General features: G+C 40.6%; 1 protein-coding gene across 1 annotated transcript in view; it reads right to left on the bottom strand.

The window, feature by feature from the left end:
* The window catches only part of ARFGEF3 (ARFGEF family member 3), a 97,546-nt gene that overhangs the window by 68,986 nt on the left and 3,166 nt on the right, over nucleotides 1-25,394 (bottom strand). The window contains exons 2-5 of the mRNA XM_026844541.1: nucleotides 24,706-24,766; nucleotides 24,567-24,618; nucleotides 8,838-8,919; nucleotides 5,029-5,160 (exon numbers count right to left, since the gene is read on the bottom strand). Coding sequence (XP_026700342.1) covers nucleotides 5,029-5,160; nucleotides 8,838-8,919; nucleotides 24,567-24,618; nucleotides 24,706-24,766 — 327 coding nt within the window. The remainder of the gene's footprint in view (nucleotides 1-5,028; nucleotides 5,161-8,837; nucleotides 8,920-24,566; nucleotides 24,619-24,705; nucleotides 24,767-25,394) is intronic.

Genomic DNA, 25,394 nt, shown 5'->3' with positions numbered 1-25,394 from the left:
TTCCTCACTGAAAAGTGTTCTTTTGGGTGCAAAACTACTCTTGACATAAGAATTACCCAGCGCTTAATAATAATAAAGTTGTCCTGCAAAACGATAAACAAGGACTTCAGAGTTTCACTTCTACTCTGGAAATTCAAGGGGGGAATTTCCCCACATAATCACTCTATGTGAAACATCTAAGAAAAAGATGCAATCCACAACTGGTATTCAGAAGAACTAGAGATACTGGCAGCAACCCTAACCCGGAGTTTAAATTTAATACCTATTACAAAAAGTAAAATTGCACTTTAAATCAAAGTTTATAAAAAGTGGCACCTCACCTAGCACAGAGGAGAGAGGTATTGTGAGAGAAGAAGGCTTTGAGTTCATCTCAACAGCTGCATTTGGGCAGTATAAATTCTCCCTGGCTGCTGTGGACACATTCCAACAATATTCCCAGCCCTGGCCCTTCAGTCTGAACACTGTCAGCATGCTGGTTTTGTGATCCTCCAAGCTGGAAATCTGTAGAGTATGCCATGACACTCACGCTTAAAAAAACAAGGAAAATTTGGTACCTAGTTATAAATTTGTGAGTGCCTTTCCACTTTTACAACAGTGGCCCAAACCGCTTGGGTTTTTTTGGTGCCAGAAGATGTCCAGCTAGCACTCCTCTCCATTTATTCACAGCAAAATTACAGTTACTCTGTTCCATTCCTGTCTAATGTTGCCCTATTACAGTAATATTTGACAGGTTCCAAAAGTGTATCAAGCAAGGCAACTAACTGTACTTATGCCTCTCTCCTGCATTCTTCCTTTCACTGCCAATTCCAACCTGCAGTAACCTGAATATAAAAAGCTTTACAGAATGTTCTCCTTAGATGATCAAATCCCTTCATGCCTGCATCTGCAATACACATGGATGACAGCAAACCATTAAAATAAATATTCAAAACATATGTTTTGGATAATACGTGAATTTCTGGTGTACATGTATTGGGAACAACAGGAGATCTCTAGGATAGGATTTAAAAAAAACCCAACACATTTAAGTAATTTAGGAGCTTACATGCCAGTAACTTACAGTGAAGTCTGTACTCCTGCACCTCTATTTTCACATCTATTTTGCATGACTAAATGCTTCTGTGTAATATTTGCTGGTTGCATTCTTAATACCTGTGACCCTGGTGCAACTATGCAGCAAGTCACAAAGAACAAGGACAGTATCACTGCTGACCAAGTTTCATGCAAACACATTCAGGACTGTCTAATATAAAGAAGTATTTAAAGTCCTCCAGATGGAATAACACATTCTAATGTATGATCATATGCTGCCTTGAGGACACATTTTAGCAGACCCAGGGATATAATGCATTGCTCAGACCAGCTGCTTGAGAAACTCCTGAAGGCTTTAGCCATTCAGTCAGGCCTGGGTTAGCTACAGCATTTTCAGGTGGTGTAATGGCAGCTGTAAACTTCAGGTTACAATGTAGAAAGATCTCTACTTGGTTTGACTTTTAGGCAAGGCTCAGATTTAATGCCTCTGTGTTTTAACTGCCCCTATTACAATATGTTTTGGCTCTCTAGCCTCTGGAATTATTTAAATCAAAATAGAAGTTTTGCTTTGTTCTCAGGATGTAAAAATGTAGCCTGATTTTTACCATACATGCATTTCGCTGTGCTTTTACACAGAAAAGGATTTGTACATAAAAATTTCACACAGTGAAATGAAGACAATGTTCCCCTTTCTCTTTTGTGCTTAAACTGGAACTGAACAGGTTTGGTTTGGGCTTGGGTTTTTTTTTAATTGTACATAAATCACAGAATCATGTAGTTTGGAAAAGACCTTGAAGATCATCTAGTCCAACCATTAAACTAACACTGACAGTTCCCAACTACACCATATCCCTAAGCTACGTCAATCTGACTCTTAAACATCTCCAGGGATGGGGACTCCACTACTGCCCTGGGCAGCCCATTCCAACACCTAAACAACCCCTTCTGGAAAGAAATGCTTCCTAATATCCAGTCTAAACATTCCTTAGCACAATTGAAGGTCATTACCTCTTGTCCTATCGCTTACTACTTGGTTAATGAGACTCATCCCCAGCTCTCTGCAGCCTCCTTTCAGGTAGCTGTAGAGGGCGATGAGGTCTCCCCTCAGCCTCCTCTTCTCCAGACTAAACACCCCCAGTTCCCTCAGCCGCTCCCCGTACAACCTGTGCTCCAGACACTGCACCAGCTTTGTAGCCCTTCTCTGGACACGCTCGAGTCATTCAATGTCCTTTTTGTAGTGAGGGGTCCAAAACAACACAGGAATCGAGGTGCAGCCTCACCAGCACCAAGTACAGGGGTCAGATCCCTTCCCTGTCCCTGCTGGCCACACTATTGCTGACACAAGCCAGGATGCCATTGGCCTTCTTGGCCCCCTGGGCACACTGCTGGCTCCTGTTCAGCCGGCTGTCAATCCACACCCCCAGGTCCCTCTCTGACTGGCAGCTCTCCAGACACTCCTCCCCAAGTCTGTAGCGCTGCTGGGGGTTGTTGTGGCCCAAGGGCAGCCCCCGGCATTTGGCCTTATGGAAACTCCTGCAGTTGGCCTCAGCCCATGGCTCCAGCCTGTCCAGGTCTCTCTGCAGAGCCTCCCTGCCCTCGAGCAGATCAACACTCCCACCCAACTGGGTGTCATCTGCAAACTGACTGAGGGTGCACTCAATCCCCTTGTCTAGATCATCAATAAAGATGTTAAACAAGAGTGATCCCAAAACCGAGCCCTGGGGGACACCACTCGTGACTGGCCACCAACTGGATTTAACTCTGTTCACCACTCTTTGGGCCCACAACAATCTGGGCCATATAAAAATGGCCATCCAGCCAGTTTTTGCCCAGTGAAGCATGTGCCCATCCAAGCCATGAACAGACAGTTTCACCAGAACACTGTGGAAACAGTGTCAAAGGCTTTACTAAATTCAATGTAGACAACATCTACAGCCTTTCCTTCAACCAATAAGCAGGTTGCCCTGTAGTAGAAGGAGATCAGGTTTGTCAAGCAGGACCTGCCTTTCATAGACCCATGCTGACTGGGCCTGATCATCTGGTTGTCCCGCACGTGTTGTGTGATGGCACTCAGGATGAGCTGCTCCATCAGCTTCCCGGGCACTGAAGTCAAGCTGACAGACCTGTAATTTCCTGGATCATCCTTCTGACTCTTCTTACAGATGGTCATCATATTGTCCAATTTCCAACCTGTCGAGACCTCCCCGGTCAGCCAGGACTGCTGGTAAATGATAGAAAGCACCTTGGCGAGCACCCCAGCCAGCTCCTTCAGCACCCTCGGGTGTATCCCATACGGTCCCATAGACTAGAGTGTGTCTCTGTGATGCAGTAGGTCACTGACTATCTCCTCCTGGATTGCGAGGAGATTGTTCTCTCAGTCTTTGTCTTCTGGCTGAGGAGGCTGAATTCCCTCAATACAATTAGTTTTGTTATTAAAGATTGAGGCAAAGAAGGCATTAAGCACCTCAGCCTTTTCCTCATCGCTCGTTGCCATGTTTCCTCCCACATCTAGCAGGTTTTGGCTTGAATTTTATGTGGCTTGGTGTGCTGGGGTTGGTTTTTGGTTTTGGGTTTTGTGTTTTTTTGCTTCTCACATATCAAGACAATTTGAGAAGATATTCACGATAACTGTAATAAAATACAGTGCTCACATTCTTCTCAGCGTGGGAGCAATGTAGTACAGATGCATGTCATGGCTTTCAAAGAAACAGTGCACACGCAGATTCTGAATCTGCATAACACTCAAGAAGATAAAAAATCCAATTTGCCAAAAATTACTGCATACCAAGAGAGACCTGCTAGTTCAGTAGTGCCGCTTCTTAACTCTTCCCCCTTCGCACTGTACAGACAGAAAAGGCAGGAAAGAAGCATGCTGGGTTAGGAATGCTGATCTGAGTGTCAACAGTTAAGCCTGTACATGGGCAGAGGACTGCTCCTATAAAACAAGTAACAGTCCACACAAATACTGCTCCCTTTTTTCTGCTTCAAGGTTCAACCTTCTGCCTGTTCTGACACTGAGTGCATATTACAGGCAGGTAGTCATCTTCAGTGGCAAAGAGTACAGCTAGTACAGAGCAGGTTCAGAGTGGATAACAGATATTCATTAGAACAACAATGTCACATGTAAGAATGAATAAAATACCTAATCTCTACAGTTAGAAGTCAAATAGTAGATCCAAATATATCCATCAGTACTACGTATAGTGAACATGCAAAAGGGACCAGCAGGTTTGTTCCAAAATGGTTTCAAATGATGATCAGTTATAGAACAACAAACTCTGTAGTACAAAGTTTATACCCAAACATTTGAGACTATTACTTCACACAAATAATACAGGTATAGAAGTTACTTTTTTATGGCAGTACTGGCAAGTCATACAACCAACCCAATGATGGGGCAAGGAAATTTGACAGCACCTCCACTCCAAAACAGTACCTCCTGGCAGCTGAACTTCCTAACACACACAAGAGAATGATAAAACATTTCTAAAAATTGAACTTTTCACTGAATCTACAAAGCAATAATTTCCCTTATGCACTACTCCAGGGACATTTTGGTACCTAAACAAATCATGCTTCATCATTAGCATTTTATGAAGAGAACATATAGTTAACAAACTAGAAAGCACCTACGCACACACAATTCAAAATTGCAAACCTGCACAAGCCTACCTCATGAGCACTAAAGCTCAACACCAAACACAAACTTCCAAATCTACAGGCCATTTATCTGTGAACTCCCATGGAGTGAACTGACTGTCCTGTTTGCTAAAACTGGGACCACCAGTGCACTCTTATTATAAACTATCTCCTATTTAACCCAGGGAAACACAAACCAAGTAGAAATGAAAACAACTGACATCTGCCAGCAGGAAGGAGGGAATCAAATACTGTCCTAAGGTGAAGATTTCCAAGGCAACAGCTAATTTATTTGCTAACCCCAGCATTCAGTCACGCAGCTCCTGTTGCAAGCACTGACGTGTGTGAAACACTAACCTTCATCACTTCAACCTGCAGGTCTTCGTTGAGCGAAGGAGTCACTTTGACGGCATTCAGCATCTGATTAAGCAACTGTTTTTCATCTGAGTCTGTTTCCACGGATACAAACCTCTCATCAGACAAGAGCTTCTGCAAAGAGAAAATGGCAATGTAAGCGTTGAGACAAAACTTCCTCTTCCCAATTCTGCTGTAAACTACTACACCTAAACCTATTTGGTACTACAGTGGCTAGATTTTCTATGTACAAATTTCAAATTGATCCAATAATACAAAATGCAAAAGTACAGCAAAACTGGGAGATCTGTGCTATGATGAGGGGACAGTTAACATCATTCGAATCAGCTGATGTTCGGGTATCATCCTTCCCCATCCCACTTCTCCAGTGTCCAGAAGAAATCAGACATCAGTAATTGACATGACATCATTAAACCACTCCAAGTAATGACCTCAGCAAAACCTCTCAACATTTTAGAAGCAAGGAGAGTATGGAATCCTCACACACACCCTAAACGCAAAATCAACAACAGAAAAACTCCACTCAGGCTAGTATCCTGGCCTCAAACTAGTGCTATCAGATACCCTGCCCACCAGGAGACAAAGAGTCAGCTATCATCCCACTCACTTCGATAAGGCACAGAGCACAAGTGCTGTGGAGGTGGCACTTCTGATCACTGACAAGATATGTGTTGTGTCATTCAGAAGTTGACTAATAATGGATGCAATCAAGCCCTCAGGAAGAAGAGTACTGTTAGCAAACGACTGGCATGAGGACCACAAACATACATAGGAGTGCATTCAATACAGACTGACTGAACTTTAGAGTGAGTATTTTAGACTGATCAGACTTCCTTTGCCTGTAAAAAGCCAGTATCCAAGTCAGTATCTCCCAATACAGCCAGTGGAACTATTTTCTCAGAGTTCTACTAGAAATGCCTCTTCCGTTTACTCTATAACCACCTTCATAAGTGCTTCTTATTAGTGGCAGGCATCCTGCAATAGATGTACCTACTCAAGTCTTTTCCCAGCTTCAATCTTCTTAGTAGCTCCCATGACAGAGCAGAACTACATTGCCTTGGTTCCCAGGAACACAACCTTGTTCTACCCCAGCACAGACTTTGAGCAGCGCAATTCACCCCGTATGTTCTGCATCACTTTTATACTGATGCTCCTTCCCAGCTTCAATTCTGTAGCATATTTCACTGGTTCATTCCTACTTATTTGCTATGCTTGTACTAGTTTTGGCTGGGATAGAGTTAATTTTCTTCATAGGAGCTCATAGGGTGCTGTGTTTTGGATTTGTGACCAAAACAATGTTGATAACATACCCACATATTGGCTACTGCTGAGCAGCACTTACACAGCATCAAGGCTTTCTGTTTCTCACACTGGTGCCCCAGCAAGTAGGCTCGGGGTGCACAAGAGGTTGGGAGGAGACACAGCTGGGACAGCTGACCCCAACTGACCAAAGGGATATTCTATACCCTATGACACCATGCTCAGCAACAAAAGCTGGGGAAAGAAAGAGGAAGCGGGGGCACAGGGACATTCAGAGTGAAGGCATTTGGCTTCTGAAGTAACCATTCCATGTGATATAGCCCTGCTTTCCTGGAGATGCCTAAACACCTGCCTGTGAATGGGAAGTAGTGAATGAATTCCTTATATTTTTGCTTGCGCACACAGTTTTGCTTTCCCTATTAAAATTTGTCTTAGTTCATTTTCTCACTTTTACCCTTCAATTCTCTCCCCCACCCCACAGAGAAGGAGGGAGTGAGTGGCTGGGTAGGGCTAGCCAGGGTTAACCCACAACATTTTAAAGAATTTTCCACATAGCAGTATATCAAGTGTTTTAGTACCATACAGCCTGATGAGATTAACTCAGTTTACAAGGAAAATAATATGTTTTTCTATATAAAGGAGAATGTTTATTTTGGTATGAGAGATATAGAACTGCTGGAGAGAGTCCAGCTAAGGGCCACTACAATGATGAAGGGACTGAAGCATCTCTCATGAGGAGAGGCTGAGAGAGCTGGGACTGTTTAATCCAGAGAAGAGAAGGCTCAGGGAGATCTCATCAATGTGCATAAATACCCAAATGGAGGGTGCAATGAAAACAGAGCCAGGCTCTTTTCCGTGCCCAGTGACAGGGCAATGGGCACAAAGTGAAACACAGGAAACACTTTACTCTGAGGGTGACTGAGCACTGGCACAGGTTGCCCAGGGTGGCTGTGGAGTCTCCATCCCTGGAAATATTCAAAAGTCATCTGGACATGGGCCTGGGAAACCTGCTCTAGGTGACCTCACTTAAGCGTGGGGTTGGACCAGATGATTTCCAGAGGTCCCTGATAACCTCCATCATTCTGTAATCCTGTGACCTACTTTTAGCAAATTCAAGTTGTATCTTATTTTTTGTCTTTTATCCTATTTTTAAATCTATCTCCATAGCATCAGTATTGTGGTTTGCTTTTCTGTCCTTCGTAAAACATCACATATGATAAAAGCAGGTGAAGGAATGGTATTGTTGCCTGGATTACCTTTTTAGGCTTCTAGATAGGAGGCAACATTCTTAAGGTACCATGTTGCAAATCTGCAACTCTGCAATTCCAGTTCTTACAGAACTCAAGCGTATGTGCAGCAAGTTAGAAGAGCAAAAAGGTAAAATTTATGTTCACTGAGTGTTCCCATAGAAGCTATACTACAGTGGACAGTGAGTCATTCATAATTCCTCCACTATTCTTGGTTGATCATCACTCTACAATGTTCTTCTAACAGGCATACCTGCACTGGTACAAGAGCAGACATATGTTCACGTCCCACTAGCTTTCACTTTAAAAACAACCCCCACCTCCCATATACCTGAAACACAGGGCACAGGATGTCAGAGTGGGACCACAGTACTCTGCTGCAAGGACGTGACACATGTCTTCTGGCAGACCAATAATTACAGGAACCCTTCAGAAAGTACTTTTTTTCCTTAGCCAGAGATTCCTACAACCTTGTTGTGTCCCAAGATGGGGCACTCTCTAACCAAATGCCTGACACCTCATATGCTGAGTTAAGTGAATTTAAATGATCCACTTAACATCCTCAATACTCCCAAAACAACAACTTCATGCTTGCCCTCTGAGTGAGCAACTTCTTTCTGGAAAATGGTGGCATGCATGTTATGTTCCAGCAGTGTACCAGCCTTTTCCACAGATACAATCCCTAGTGATAGGTATTGACTGATATGTACTCATTTGTTCAATTAAACAGAAGGTAAACTGCTTTAGTTTTTATACTGTCAAACCAGAGAGTCTTTTTGTTGCTTGTGCTGTACTGCTGTTTTATTTTTCAATTTCATAAACTTACAAATCAGATGCTACTCCTACTGTTTTCAGTGTACAAAAAACCCTGGAAAGTGCCCACACATAGAGAAGGCAGCTACAAGATCATTTATTAACTTCTTCATCTTTCAAGCACTGCAGTCCTCACTTATAATCAAAGAAATCAGCAAGATCTGACTCAGTTTAGTTTCTAAGGCATTAAGCAGTGGCAAGGCTTACTGAGAGTATCACAGGGCCACACAAGGAAGAATACATTCAACACTGAAAGCCAGGAACTCCCATCTATCTGCAGAACAGTTTTAGCTTCTTCAGAATTGCCAGCCTTTATATGCATTCTAACTTTTGAACACTGTTACAGAAACACAAATATTGTTGTTAGGTCCACCAAGGATAGACACTTTTTCTGTATTATTTTTCAAGAGAAAAGCCTAGATTTCTTTGACACCCACTGCCTACTAACATACCTCCACTCTAAAGGCATACCTGCATCCCTGCTAGAGCCTGTTGGGCCAACTTCATGCTCTTTGATTCCAGAGCCAGTTGGAGAGGAAGGAGACACTTCTCCCTGTGGAAAATTAAAAAAAAATAAAAAATGAGAGGGAACAACAGAACTAAAATTGGTATTCAAAGGAGTAACGTTCCAGAAGGGCTGTATCACTTTCAGTAAGATAACACTTGCATACAGTAATCAAGAAGAATTTCACAACTCTGTGAAGCACTTCTACCCTCTAAAGAAAGCTGGCATATTTTTTCACATACTGTTAAGAATGGTTTTTTAATTGAAATTTCACAAAATACTTCCCAACTGTTAGCCCTCTGCATGAATGTGCAATGCATAAAGAAGGGATTCACAGATCACTAGTGGTTCTTCAACTCAGCATGATAAGCATTACACTTCAGTCACTTACCTTCTGTTTAATATTCAAGTTGCCAGAAAAGTGGTTTCATAATCCATTTCTAGTAGTCAAGTTTTGGTCTGTGGCCTCCTCTGCAGTACAGTGTGTGCCCTGTCATGTCAGCTCCCTGCAACTATAAATGGTGTAGACAAAGGCAAATGTGCACTAACGAGTATGGTTTACACCTGAATTAGAATGTGCTAGAACTATGACTAAGCTGTACTTTGATTACAGAACAACATTGTTTGAATATTAAAATAAATCACTAATTGGGATATTACTTTAGATGCTTTTGACTCAGTGCTCAGATACTGAATTTTTTTTTTTATTTGGTGACCAAACCAAACAGCGCCTGGAGCTGTGACCTCTCTTTATTCCTTGCTTCTTATCAGAGAAGGGCTGCAGCATCTGATGAACACCTAGTAACCACAAGCCCTTTAAGCAAATCCTACTAGGTGGCAGGTAGCTCATTCCTGAGCAGATACTCAGCCCATATCCAACTGTAGGGCCCCTGAAGGTCAGAGACAAATGTGTGCAAGGTAGGAAACAGAAAACAACTAGCTGAGTCTTTTCTTACACAACTAGAATCCAATAAGCTCTGACTTGTTCCATTTGGAGTGTTCCTGTCAAGTCTCAAGGCATTCAAACACAAATCCAAACCCCCTATCTTTTCAAAGCATAGTCAAAGATGTTTAGTTTCTAAAAATACCAAACCAAAACATTTTCCATCTTTTGTTCCTGAGCTGCCTTTGACCTGAACTCACTTAGCTTTGGTTGACCCAAAGATAAATAGTTTAGTGCCCAAAAGTAGATAAAAAGCATTGACTAGCTCTCCTACAGCTATAAAAGTTCAAGTTCTGACACAAACGAAACACATGCAGTAGACTATTGCACATATCCTGCTCCTCTCACAAATCCTCCCCTCATAACTAGCTAAGACGACCTAGGTTAGAGCACTAGTGATTACTGGAGTTTCAGACGACTAGATAGCTTTGACAGTACATGTTTTGCCACAATCTGCCCATAACATACCCACCTTCCTCCAAAACTGGCAGTCTACAACCTGAACTACTTTTTAAAAAGATTAAATGGAGATTACCAAACACTAGCCATCTCAGCTTTGAGGAACCCAACTTGTAACTCCTTCAGTAGATCCTGCTTGCAGAGGGGACTGAATGTCCACTCTGAAAAGTCAGCTCTATTTTGGGTGTGTTCAGTTGGTATTCCTTTCTCTCTACCTTTCCCAAAAAAGCACAAGGCACAAGCTACCCCAAGGGGCACAAATTTGCTATTTGCTCTTTGAAATGCATCCCCTTCCTTTAATGATAAAGACTTGAGAGCCACAAGCATGGCTCCATTAAGCAATCTAGCAAGCTTCTGTTCTTGGCAAACACCTCTTTAGCATCTGCAGACCTTTTCATATTTGTACCTTCTTTCCAGGTTATGGGAATATGGCATAACAGCACAAGAAGTTCTTTAAAAGAAACATGAATTACACAGATTTCTAAAGAACTTGAAGCAGACTACATGTGTTTCTTAAAATAGGTTTCTAACTAAAAGCTAACCATTTGCTTCATTTAGGATATTCTGAGAAGCAGCCAGGCACAAAGCCCAATTTTCTCAGAAGTTCCTTTCTTGAATGTTTCTGGAATCAAGTTAACTAGGACTCTTAGAACCTGGGAGTTTAGCATCCAAAACAGCTTGAACCACAGAACATCTAGGAAATATTTCCTTATAGAGTATTGTATCATCCAAATCTACAGAAACTGCCAAAACATCTACTCCTGAGTTCAGACAGTAATCCTCTAGCCAGCATGAAGCTGGCTACTGCCTACATATCAACCCACAGCTTTGTCTCAACCTGGGAACATCTGAAGCATGCAGGGAAATTGTGATAGGACTCTCTAGTTTAGAGAGGTACCACAGCAACACACCTCTAACCCACAAAGCACCTTTAAGTGTTAACTTTTATGTTGTAACTTCAACATACTCTCTCTTTTAAAAGAGGTTGTCACTATCACCCTCTGAGAGAGAACTCACATTTGAAATTAGTAGATCAACAGGTGCCAAAACAAGGTACCTGTGCATTAACTGGTACTCAATCAGCCAGACACACACAGGAAAAAAAAAAAAAAAGAAAAAAAAAATCACAATAGTGTATAGTAATAACTGCAGAGATGCTAAAAACTGATGATTATTTAGACCCACACCTCTTCAGGGCAGAACACCACATTTCTTTTAGACTTTCTACAGTTCACTGTAAAAGCATATAAATGTTTGGGTCGTTATTAATACACAACCACCTTATTCTCACGTTAAAGTGCATGGGAACTGGGAGGTGAGGGAAAAGGGAAGGCATTCATAAGCCACTGGAGTGGATCCAGTTCAGTTTCATTGTAATGAAGACAGGTGGGAGATCCTATGGCTTATGTGTAGCTACCCTGCACATCAGCATGTTGCCTACCATCTGTCATCACATACTGCAATGAGCAGAGAACAACGAGAGCTGTTTCTTGAGATATGTCCCAAAATGAATAGGAAAAAATGACAAACAGGAGGATGGAAATTAGAACAGATTCAATTAGCTGAACTTCCCATCCTCACTCAAAATGTTTAGCTGAAAATCTAATTAAGGTTGCTGCAGCCTGTGTTCCCACTGTATTCTCCAAGAAAATGAATTGCCATTGTGTCATTTACTGTCCTTGTTACACACTCAGTCAATTAGATCTCTAGCATTTCTATCCTACAGCTATAAAACACTTGCAGAGATACCTCACAATGTTTGATTGGCTTGAACATCTTCCACACTTCAGTTTGACCTGCCATTTAAATCCATCATCTGTTAGTATGAGAACACAGAAGGACGCAACAGATAATCCTCATGCAGAATGGGAGAGGATGATGCAAATTAACACAGTTGGTCCCTGATAAGGTCTACCACTTGAAAACTGGCTTCAGTAGGGCTGCACAAGAGATAATGGAAACCAGAATTTAATCTCAAGAGTGCAATGGAGAAAGGGATTGATGTTCCCTTATACCTTACAGCCCTTTTATAATTCTATCCTATTTTGAGTGATCCCACACCATGGGATCTCATTGCTTACTCCACTGTCTGCAGTTCTACACTGTCAAGTGACCATTCAGGTTTTGCAGTACTACACATGAAGTTCTCAGAATAAGCTGGTGCACATCAATACACTTCAAAACATGCTTAAAAATGTTTTCCATTTATGTTACTGTACGGAAATTAGTTTCATATTGGAACTCCTAAGTTCATACATGCAGGTGTGGACACATATACACATACATTTTTAAGCACAAATAACCCTGAATGAGCCAAGTCAAGTATAACACCGAGGGAGCATGAAAGGAAAGGAGCACCTTTGACTTGGAGGAGTGGAAGCTACCAAAAGCTTCAGGATAAGGTATCCTGAGCATTGACAGATGAAACAAAGCAATGAAAACAGAAGCTTGAGGAAAGAAAAAAGTGGAGATGTTGTAAAGAAGAAACGATAGTAAAGAAAAAGGATGCACTCAGATAAGTGATGTACTACACTACTCACTAATTGCATTGTTTGCTTATGTCCACACAACAGTGCTCTCAAACCCAAACCAAAATAAACACACCCCACACCTCCTCACAAAAATACAAGGGGAAAAAAAAACACAAAAAGAGAGGCAGCAGTAACAGATCCTGGCTTTAGAGTTCTTTCCCTGACAGTGGAAGAGAAAACAGGGATCACTCTTTACCTGCAGCTGTTCCCTAAGGTCACCTGTACAAAGGATATGGTGAGAGCCACTACAGAATGAGGGTCTGCAGGAATGATTATACAGTACGGAAGGTAATTGCAGAGACATAAACCAGTTTTCCTAATCACAGTGTTCCTATTCAAATATGGTATAACACATAAATACTAAATAAATAAGTGTACATGATGGCAGCCCCCTCTAATCAAAACAGAGTACCAAACACTCTCCTGTCCTGACCCAGAAGACCAATTAAAAAAAAATAAAAAAATAAAAATAATAAAAATAATAAAAAAAAATATATATATATATATTCATTCTAAGGTTACTAGAAACCAGCAGCCATTTGCACTAACAGGCACTCCATCAGACAAAACAGCATTTGTAAGTGTGGACCTTGTTACATACAGAACAGTAAGCAGACAACACCAAGGACAAACACTCAGTTCTGTTCCTACTGAGGCTACCTGGAGTTTGTTGCTAGACCTCCACGGTATCTGAACTGAATCCTAAGAGACCTGCCCAGGGTCAAGCAGAAAGGTCAGAGACAGAACCAAGTGTGTAATCCAGGACCAGTATCTTCAGGAGCACAGGCTGTCCTTCCTGAGCTACCCCAGTCCACGAATGTCAGCTTCAACTGCAGAATGAGTCATGAGAATGTAAATCACCTTTATATTCAGCATGTTGGATTACAACAACCTTTCTAGTCATCTGAGTTTGCCATGGCTCATCAACCTCTTTCTTTCCCTGCACATCTGTCACTAGGGATGCTATGACAGGTCAGTTAAAATAGGCTGCCAAAAAGGTCAGAGCAAGACAAATTACTATTGTAAGTAAAGAGATCATAAACATTTTCTATCATCACTGTAGTAGAAAAATGCTTTAGTGAGAAGAGAATAATGGCTTATTAATTCACTCTCATGATGAAAGCTGTAATGAAGATAGGAGATAGCCCAATCTTAACTCCTTGTTAAGGGCCTGGAACACAGTCTCATGGCCCAAGTTCACCTCCACCATACTGACTTAGGGAAGGGGACACTATAAATGAAGTACTTGTCATGACTGTAAAAGTTATTTCCCTTCACACAAATGGTGACAACCATATTAATTTTCAGAAACAGGATTAAAAATAAGACATCTATCTGCATTATCTTCTCCCTGAAAATTACATAGGAGGAGCAAAATTCAGAACCTCAGGGCCTTACCATCATGTAATTTGCATTCCATAACATAATTCACAGCCCAGTCAAACAGATAAGCTCTGATTCACAGCTGTTGCCATTTTCTGATAGTGTTTGTTAGGCAAGATAACAGTCACAGCCAGAGTGACATTTTTCAGTCAGAGTAACACTGACAGCTGAGAAGAGCTTCTCAGTCTTGGCTGCTTAAAACAAAGTATCACAGCATGTAACTCCATTAGCCTCACTTAAGCAGAAAAGTTGTCTCACCATGAGAATAAATGGTAAAGATGAATTCTCAAAATTGTTTACTCCCTTAAATTGGAATGGGCTTGAGTTGGAATGGGCTGCCCAGGGAAGTGGTGGAGTCCCCATCCCTGGAGGTGTTTAAGAGTCAGGTAGACATAGCTTAGGGACATGGTGTAGTTGTGAATGGTCAGTGTAGATGATCTTCAAGGTCTTTTCCAACCTAGATGATTCTGTGATTCTGTGAAATAAACCGAACAGAAGCACACAGTGTCCTTACACAAAAGGGGATGATTTCATTTGTGTAAAACAAATTCCAGCGGTGTATATATGAACACATGTACATATAAAAGTAGAAATATCCATAACTTTTCTTTTCCTGTGTTAGCTTAGAGAACATTGAAAAAAGACTCCACCAACAATGTTATGGTTCATAATAGAGGTACTTAAAACCTGGAGGAGGAACAGAATATGAATACATTCTTTTTCAAACAACGGCTCTTCAAGAAGAAAGGAGATTTTAAGTCCTTGCTCACATTCTAGAGTAATTATTAATTTTAACTGCAGCAGAAATATGACTGTCCCACTTACAAAGAGTATTACAGTTGAGCTCAGACAGAAGTTTGGACTTTGCTATATATGAATATATGGCAAGTTCTCATGCCTCAGCAGTGCAGGAAGTCAGACCAGATGACTACAACAGACCCCTCCAGCACTAAAATTTCTATCTCTATGCAAATACAAGTTTGTTGATAGCACTCAGAGACCTCTTAGAGCAATCTGAAGCCTTCCAGTTAGAACCCTTCTTTTCAGGAAAAAAGAAAACAACAATAAATTATCTTTATGATGCTGTACCACTACAAGACGATCATGCTCTGTTAGACAACTTTGTTACTACAGTACTACATATGAATGAACAAGCAGTTGGAATTGCAGTTTACAGGTTCTGATAAAAAACAGTTGAGAGACTGCTGTCATACTATGTTGATATAAATTCTGACTTTCTTCAGCAGGGCCAGGATTTTACTCCAGTTGGTCACAAGCATAGATGTATGTGTGCATGTTTCCCATGTCAACAGATTTGCCTCTCACATAAGGTGAAGTTCCACCTTTACTAATAACTTTAAATTTTTGGTTGAAAGCATTTTCATTTTTCTTCCTCACCACTTGCAGCTTTTTTTTTTTTTTTTTTTAAATGTCTTTTTTTTTCTCCTCTCAGTACAAAACACTTCACTTTTATCCAGTTACAATGAAAAGGCTTCTTTTCACCTGACTTGTGGTTTAACTCTCCTCAGCTGCTGACATCAGCTCTCGGTGTTCCCTGTGGGTCTCTCCTCCAGCTCAGTATTTAGTTTTTCCTTGCTCTTTGCTTCACATATTTCTTCTTCTCTTCAATCCTTTTGCTTTTCAAATCAAGACACAAAGTAATCACTTCAGCCAACACTTAAATGAACTTGTCTGTGGAGGGAAGTATATGAGTTGCTTATCAGAGGACCCTTAATGACACAGGGAAAAGGAGGTGAGGAATAATGCCTAAATGTAACTTTATACAGTTTGTTAGCTAGAACTTTAACATTTTTACAACCTTGAATGTTGAATGAGACTGAAATTTAATACTGCTTGTTATTAAAAAAGTCACACAGTGACATTTCTAATTTTTATTATTTACATACTTTCCAAGAGAAATGGATTTGCGTAACAGCAGAAATACAGCTCTACTCATGGGACAGGCAAATGTGAACAATTTAATCTTCCATCCAGCCTAATGCAGCCAAGACCACAGAATTCATACAATCATAATTAAATAGCTCAGCACAGTCACTCAGCTGGAGAGCACTTCTAAGGTCATTTGCTTCCGTGCTATACTCTCTAATAACATCCTGATTTCAACACAAACACAAAATTCCCAGATAGGAGCCTGACACTGTTGTCAAGATAAAACCAAAACAGAACAAAAAACAAACCATAAGCACAAAATGTACCTTTGCTTGAGAGGAGAGGAAGAGAGACAACAAAAGATTCTACACAATATTAAAGTGGACAAGACCAAAACAATAATCACGATGCTTCCAGTCTCCAAAGCTGTAGTGTAATCTCTCTGTCATACATTATCATCACTCTCCCTAGAACATCCACTCCAGCAGATTTTTGCCCTTTGTGCACAAGATATGACAGTCACTTACTAACTTAAAGAATTTGATGACACACATAAACCTCAGAAGGTCTTAATTACAAAGCAGTCTGTATCCTTTAGGTGATTTTATTAACTATCATTTGAAGTACAGCATGAAGATGAGGCGAGAGGCAGAGTATCCATCCTTACTGTACACCTCCTGGCCTTAGCTGGAGCACACACCGGACTTGTTCAGCCTACAATTTTGAAAACTTATCAAGCTAGGAAGGGAAGCTAAGGATTTTTCCAGTAAAAACTTTTTTTTTTTTTTTCCCCAAAAAAATTCAGTACACTGAAAACAACAAATAAAGCATCTTATGGGAATTAAACTTCCATCAGAAGTTATTTTATAATGCTGGGACTGGGTAGCATTGAGGGGACAGAAGAGACCCACAAAGGTACTATAGCACAGACATCTTGCAAATGACCTTATTTTCTCCATTAAAGCTGGATGGCCTAGAGTTAGTTACAAAAATCTGATGAAGAAATGGGAGGATGAGGTAAATTTTTAATCATTACTAGTCACATTTTGAAGGTTAATGATGCAATCTGCAATTCCATTCAACTTTCACAGTAGTGTAATGCTAAACCTTGACAGACCTAAGGGATGATTGTTAAAAATATCCCCCCAATTGCAATGCATTATGTAATTTTATACTCACTGCATCTTAACTATTCAATTTCTTAAGCAAACAAACATTGAAGGAAACCAAAGGTAGTGTATTTCCTGCAGCTTTGTTACTTTTCATGGAATGTAAATAAAAGAACTGTGAGAAAAGACCTTTATTATTTTCACTCACCCCTTCATTTTAAAAACAAAGAGAAGTCATGACTTGCACAGCATCACATGAAGACCACAGCAGAGTCAAGCTTCATTTACTAGGAAAACAGTCCTCTCTGTTTCAGTGCCACTTCTCTTCTTTCATCCCCTGGTTCCTGCTCCCCCCAATCATATTTCATTCTCTAAGGCAATTGCCACCAGCCTTCCAATGTTCTCACTTTCTTCTCTGCAAGCACTAAAAGTAATCAGATATTTAAAACACACACACGGCTATCCCATTATCATCCTTACACCCTTAGGGTAGTATTTCAGTTGTATTTGTTGTTAGACAAACAAAACTATGGCTGCTCTCAACTTTTACTGGTGCTACTTGTGTACTGAATGAATTACGTACACCCCACAGTAACTAAATGTTTGGGGTTAACGCCTATAGGCAGCTCAGCCCCACCCAGCTGCTCTACACTCCCACCCTATCAGCTCCTATGAAGAAAATAACTCTAGCCCAGTCAAAGCCAGTACACTGTGGGCTTTAGTCATGAATCTAGAAAGAACTTTCAGAAGAATCCATAAATGGTACAAAGACCCAAAGCAGTGGTAAATATTAAGGCTCACTACTACAAAAAATGCCAGGAAGAGCACAAAGTCAGTTTCAGAAACAGCAAGCACTGCCCTTTTTAAACAAACAAAAACCCCACAAACAAGAGCAACAGAAATAAACTTTTAGAAACTATGCACATTTTCCCCTGACAATAACCTTAACCTTAATACCTTAAAGAGCCATAACCCCAGCTGACGGGTTTTTAGGGACTCCTAGATCTTAGAGGCCTTCCAACACTTTTGGAATCTTGTCTTGACAGTGAGAGTTCAGACATGCCTGATGGAAACTGACCCCATACACCCCTTTCCTCTCCAACACTGCTGTCTTTTGGGGTCCCAGAAGAGATGCAAAATTCTGCTGAGATAAAAATACCTTCCCATCAGACAAGACATAGGCTCAGTTACAAATCCCAGATTAAACATGCAGTAATTCTGTATCAGACAGTGCTACATTGCCTTTCCAAACACTAATCTCCTCCCCTCACCCACCCCCTAATACTAGAACTAGGAATGCAACATTTTAAATCAAGACCAGATCATATACACCATTCAGAACACCCAATGGGCTACATAAATGCCCCCAAACATCTGGATCCAGCCTGTAAACTAACACAGGAGATGCAGCTCAGCAATTCACACTGCCACTAGAATTTCTTCTTAGTCAGATGCTTGACAGGGAACTCATCATCCACTTGCTGAATGCCAGATAGCAACTGTGTAATGGTTGAGCAGCATGAGTCGCAAATCCAGCAGTCCCATTCAGGAGGAAAACACAACAGCACTTAATGCCAGGTGGCTGTGGCAGCAAGACCATGAAGCTGTTTTAAAACCAAGGAAGACTAAAATCAAGAGAGAGGTATGCCAAAAACAACCCCCAAAAAACCCCTCAGAGACAGTCATTCCTCCCTTCCCGCTCCTTTCTTCTGGTCAGGGAATCTACTAGATATATATCAGTGTCCCTACCCATTATCATCCAGTAAAAATATACTAACAGAAACAATGAACAAAAAGTAGATGGGAGAAGAATGAAATTATGAATTCACAAATACTTCTTAACAATGGAGAAGCCAAAATGCATCCCAAGCTTCATGATTCTTTCAGTGGATGATTTATCTGCAAAGCTAAGTGGATTGGAAGCCTCTATGGCATTGGATGTTTGCTGATGATCACACCACACTGCTTTTATTACTTGTTGAGCACATGTAAGCTAAAATGAGTGAGCATGCTGTTTTATTTAAGAGTTTGTAAGCTCAGCTACTTCAAGAAATGTCACATGCAAAGCTAGAGACACAAAAATAAATGGCAGAGCAGAACTACCAATTTTATCCCTAAATTCCCATGACTATAGAAAAAAATAAATGCAAGGAGGATAGATATTTCAGAGTTCATTTAAGTTAAAGGCTTACTTCTGTTCCTGACTGCTCTTCATTGCACTGGCTTCCCAAAGTTCACAAGTTGCCTTTAAAAAATAGCATCAAGATGAACAGGACTGGGACACAAACAGGAGAGACAAAATTGGACATAAGCTGGTTATTGCAGAAGACCCTGCTCGCCACTGACTTCTGACTCTCCAGCTGTAATCTCTGGAAGTACTGTCTATTTTAAAAAGGCCAGTGTGAAATACCAGAGGGATGAAAGCTTTTGCAGTAATGAACACAGGGTCTGCTACCAACACAAACAGAACCTGGAAAGGTTCAGCACCTCTGAAAGCCAAGACCTGTATCTTTCTGATGAGGCAGCCAGAATTGGTGCCCTGAAGGCTTGAGCCTTTACCTCCATTCAATTTCAATTACTTTCTGCAACTTCAGACAGTACAGTATACAGATATGCTGAAAAGATGTAGGCATTTGGAAAGCCTTCCTGCTTCTTCTTTGAAAGAATGTAAATTACATCAGTTACTATGCCAGAACACCTGAACACCTCCCTCATCATCATGTCCTCCTGGCCATTACTTGTAAGTCCACTAGGGAAACTTTAAACTAGCATTAACAGCAACTTATTTATTGAGAGTTTTGTCTATGTACCTTCTTCTGCACTCAGACACATTTCTCTGGGAGTAAAGAGACATCAGCCACAACAGCTCCACAGAACAGCTCAAACTCAAGTCTGCAGTGATGCTTCTGCTACAGTGACCAAAGGGCAAAAAAATAATTTTGCCATTGTTCCAGTCAGAAGAAAATAAAAGTAACGGCAGGATAGTATAAGACCTGGAAATTACAGGAAATATCTTAGAACTATGAGAAAAATCTCTTTATGATAACAATAAAAACATCCTAATGAAGAATGGCAGGGACACAGTAAGAAATCATGTATATAAGAGTCCAGGCTCCAGTGAGGACAGCAACACTAAAATACAACAGCTAAACTACCCACCAAGCTACAGCCTCCCTCAGAAGTCCTAACCAACCTCCTCTTTACAGCACCAAGTTCGTGCTGATAGAAAGCCACTAAGTTTTACATAGCCTATAAGGCATGACTTAATTACGTAAAGCAGTCCAAGAAACTCCAATAAACCAAAGTTTTTTCAAAGCAGTATGTGACTGGCAAGCACTGTCTAGCCTCTTATTTTATTCTCTGGTATGTAGATAATCCGTATGAGTATTAAACTGCTCCGATCAAACATTCTTTTTCAAGGCTCATTTTCTAGTGTCTGTTCAGTTACCTTTTATGGATCATATTTTAGTTTCTAAAATCACAATGGAGAATGGCCAGGAATTGGCCAAGGAGAGACTTGTTCAGTGTAGGTTTTTGGGCTTAGGTCAGGATTTGTCAACTTGAAAATACTGAAGTGACTTAGTAGCAAACAACTGTTTGCTGGCAGACATTATTAAGGTCTCTTAAGCTATTTTCTGTGATCAATTCACCAATTAAAACACCAGCACATCAATTTCTTTTATCTAATTCATTATTTATAAGTCAATCATCCAGCCTCCTTAAGCACTTAGTATCTATTCAATCTTCACAATGCCTGTTCAGAGACAAACATCACTGTAGTACGCAGGCAACAAGAGACCAATGGGTTATGTGACTCTCCCTTCTCAAGGATCCACAGGATATCTGTGGCAAAGCCTTGAACTGACTTAAGGTCATTTCCATCCTGGTCTACTTTAATCTTCTTTACTTTTTCACACCCTTGCTCAACACTGATTACAAGTTAAAGCATTGGAAAAGCATGCACATATTCCTGTTTCAAGGCAGAGCTGACAGGACTCTCTGGGAAACTCATATTTGGAGATTTGTATTTCTTTAGGAAGACATTTAAATAATGCACCTCACTAGAATAATGCAAGGTCATTAACTGGGATTTGGATTCATAATTCCAATTAACATCAGAGGAAGCTGAACAGCAATATAATTTCATTCAGCTCCCTGAAGATATACCTAACTGATCTCTATCAAACTAATTAAAGAATGACATTCCAGGCTGACTGTCCAGTCACTGCACTCCCTTGGGGCAAAAGTACCCCAGGTGCTCCCAAACATAGCAGCCACGTGCTACCTAAACTGCTGCCAGACCAGTGCTGGAAACAGCTCCCATGCAAATGCTACAGCTGAACCCCCGGACTAATTGCACAGGCTTCAGGGAACTATAATGTGGCCTGCCCAGTGTTCAGTAACAGGGGGCCAACACAAAAGAGGAAACTATGGATAGGTCAGGAACAAGCCAGAACGTGGAATTAATCTATTTCAACAGCGTCGTGGAGATGAGCATGTAGCTGATATAACAAATGTTAAAAATTAACTTGAACTCAACTAGTCAGAGTCTGAGGAAAGGCAAAGAGATATCTTGTTCTCTCCATTCTCAAGCTAGGATCATAGCCTTAAAAGACAACATTATGAAGAACCTCTACTCATCTAGAACTGTGGTGTCAAAAGCAGCAAATGGCCTTTTATTTTATAAGTAAATAAAAAGGGAATATACAGTTTACATGTTCTCATTCTCATGAGCCGACGTCATTCTTCAGTTCCAGAAGACAAAGAACTTAAAAGTCATGGCCAACCTGTTAAATGGCAGTAACACCAGCACAACTCACTAGTGAAAGCCAGGTGATGCTCTGTGGAGAAACAGAAACAATACTGATTGGGACACTTAATTAGATTTGCCATTGCTGAAATCAAGCCAGTATCTATCTCAACTGGACATGGCAGCTTATGAATCTGTCCCCCATTCTTATGCAGTATAGATGTGCAACTACAGATCATGAACTTCCCCAAATATATTACAGAGAAATGCTGATATCCTTTCCTTATATCCAGTATATTCTAAAGACTCACCAAACTTTCCTACTAAACAAGCTGGAACATCCTCCCTGCACATACAGTACTCAAAATACTCATTCAGCTGTTACTCTTGGAAGAGACCTCACAAATATGTATTTTTCTACTGAACTATTTGCCACACTGCCTTTAACACTTTCAGTATTTTGCTGCTGTGGATCTCAGATCTGAGTAGTGGACTAGGGTTAGTTATTGGAAAGATTATATGTATCTTCACTCTAACTTTAGTATCATGGAATATTCCAGAACATATCCCCAGGCTCTGCTCCTATGCTCAAAAATATTGTAGCAGAAAGGGTGAATAGCAGATTCAAAGTGGATGAGCAGCCAGGGCCTGATCTGTGTTGCAGCAGGTGACACAATGTGCACCTGATAAAGATGAAAGCAGGCAAGGGACAGGGACAGGATGTCTCCATCCTGCACCTATCTTGGCTGTATTTCTGGTCATTACTATTGCTCTATTTTCAAGGCTATTCTTTTACCGTCTTAGGAATCAAGCTATCACAGTGCTGTTCTTTAACAAATAACAAAGATGAACTTTCCTCTAATTTGCACATCATGCAGGTGAACTCCAGCCCAAGATGTGGCCCAGTGTGTTGATCTGCAGTCTGGCAGTAGCTTGTTAACAGAATGAAGAGTAAGCTCACAGTACTGGTGACAGCAACATTTTCCACCTTGTCTGAAGTTGTGTGGCAGAATCATACCAAGGATCCCACAACCAAAGCTTTTGCGCAGATTCTCTAGTGCATCCTTCATTTTGTAAAGCATCCAGTAATACTGAGTGTATTGTTACTGACAAGTCTAACATTAAAAGCTTAATTCATCATAGCTACACCTGTGAAGGTATTAGCTTTATTTAAAAAGAGAAGGATTTACAGTAGAAAAAACCCCCAAACAACTAAACAAACATTAAGAACATTGGAGGAAGAAGAGAAAGGGTAGGCATATGTGTAAAGAGGCAGTAGGCAATTGAAAAAGGAAGAAACGTGGTAACAGCTAACTGATTCATAGGGAATGAGAACAGTACTTAAAAACAGAGACCATGCACTGTATTAAAGATGAAGGATGATAAATGGAAAGATAAAGAGCCACGTTTTCTTCCACCACAGTGCCAAGTAAATATAATCTAATTCTAATGGAGCTACTGGGAATTACTCATCCAGCTGTTCTCAGCTGCCCAGCCTGTGTTGGAAATGACATGTCTGGCACTGGTCATGTCAGACCTGTGTTACATCCATTCCCCACTGACTTGAGACCCCTTGTCAACTGCAGCTGACAGCAAAAGAACCGCTCTTCTTCCTTCCCTATTTGGTGACTGCTCTGAAATAACTAGCTCTTCAATTTTTCTTGCACAAACCTACACCATGCATAACTGAAAGGAGCCATGGGGAGTAATAAGGTGATAAGTACTCCCAGGAAAGTACACACCCTCTTACAAACCCATCTCTAACTGAAGTGCTTCTGACTAAAAAGGAGTACCTTTGCATCTGATAGACTTCAATCAATTTCTTCCATGGATTTGCTGAGGTGCTTTTTGAACCCATGCAAACTTTTAGCATCTGTTACATTCTCTAAGGCAAGCCTAAGTATTTCACATCTTAACCACAAACTGTATGAAATAGTGTCCTCCTGTTCTGAATAGTGCACTTGTTAGTTTCTTCTGATGTTTCCTAAATGGTTCAGTCAGAAGGAACAGTAAATAATTTTGCCTATTTACTTTCTCCATATCAATCAGAATTCCCCAAATGAAATCTTAAACAGCTCTACAAATGAGGGCAGTGACATATCACCCATTTTATAGGTGTATGAATGGAGACAGGAAAAAGGGAGAAGGCTTAGTCAAGATAACCTAGCAGACTGAAGGAAGAAGTAGGCATAGAAACTGGATTATTTTAGTTCCTACCCAGCATCCTAGCTACACGATGATAAATAACTTTTCAGTTTCTAGAATATTTATTTTCAGTAAACAAAAAACAATCTAGATTTAAAGGAAAACACTGAGAAGACTGAGAAGTATCATCACTTATACTGAAGGCTGTAATCTTGAAGGAAAACTCTTTAGACTGTAAAACAGCCCTCCTTTTAACCATGTGTCACCATTATACATACACCCATTTTAACACGTTTTCTAACATTTCATTCATGGCTAGAGGCCAAGGGCTCATCAGCAAAGCTACTACCAGCCTAGATATCTACAAACTAAAGAAATCACATAGATTCAGCCCCCTCTTCCGTCTACCTCACTTTTAATTCAAATTTTTACTTCAATTTTACAAATAGTCACAGCTCCAAGGATTCATCATTAAATGTTCTTACCTTAGCTGATATGGAGGTATCTTAATAGCAGCATCAGGAGAATCCAACGTTTCTGTATAACCAAAGAAAACAATAGGGCTTTTAAAAGAAAGTTTTGAGTTCAAAATCATATCTGAACCAAAAATCCTGAAGTTTATACCGACTCCAGCTGACAGAACAAAAACCACTACTGCTCCAAGTCGCCAAAGCTTTGCACGAATCTGTCAGGACACTGGGTACCCAATGAGAAGGCATCGAGTACCATCTTTTCCTCAGTGAACTCCCATTCACATTATCAGCACTTCGGCAGCACACATAATAAAACTGGAACAGTATAGAGGATATTAGCATGGCTGCTGTGCAAAGATAACACACAATTAATGAAGCAAGCCATGGAACATCAAGCTGAAAAGCCAGTAATAAGACAGCAACAGGTATGAACTACCACAGATTGCTGTAACTATGTACGGATGAAAAATAAAAATGCAAAGCCATTTTAAGTATCACAGACATACTGATGTAAGTTAAGGATTTTGCTGACCAGTGCTCCAGGTAGTTAGCATTAAAAGCACTTCAAGTCACAGCCAATCTCTGGAAATGGGTGGATGCTGAAATGTACCTAAGCTCATACTCCATTAAAAGAACTCGTTTTATTGATCATAATTTCCATCATACAAGGATAAAAGAGTTCATGGAATCCAGTCCAAAAAAAACCCAAAAAAACAAAAAAACCCCAACAAAAACCCACAACCCAAAAAAACAACCCTCCAAACCCCCAGCTTTTAAAATAGATACCTGAACATAAGCCAGCTTTGAAAACTGTACTGGAGATTTTTCTACGATTAATTT

The sequence above is a fragment of the Athene cunicularia genome, assembly GCF_003259725.1.
Source record: "Athene cunicularia isolate RWA chromosome 3 unlocalized genomic scaffold, athCun1 chr3_part1, whole genome shotgun sequence".
Classification (NCBI taxonomy): Eukaryota; Metazoa; Chordata; class Aves; order Strigiformes; family Strigidae; genus Athene; species Athene cunicularia.
The sequence above is the reverse complement of the archived record's forward strand: the minus strand, read 5'-3'. Positions and strand labels throughout refer to the sequence as shown.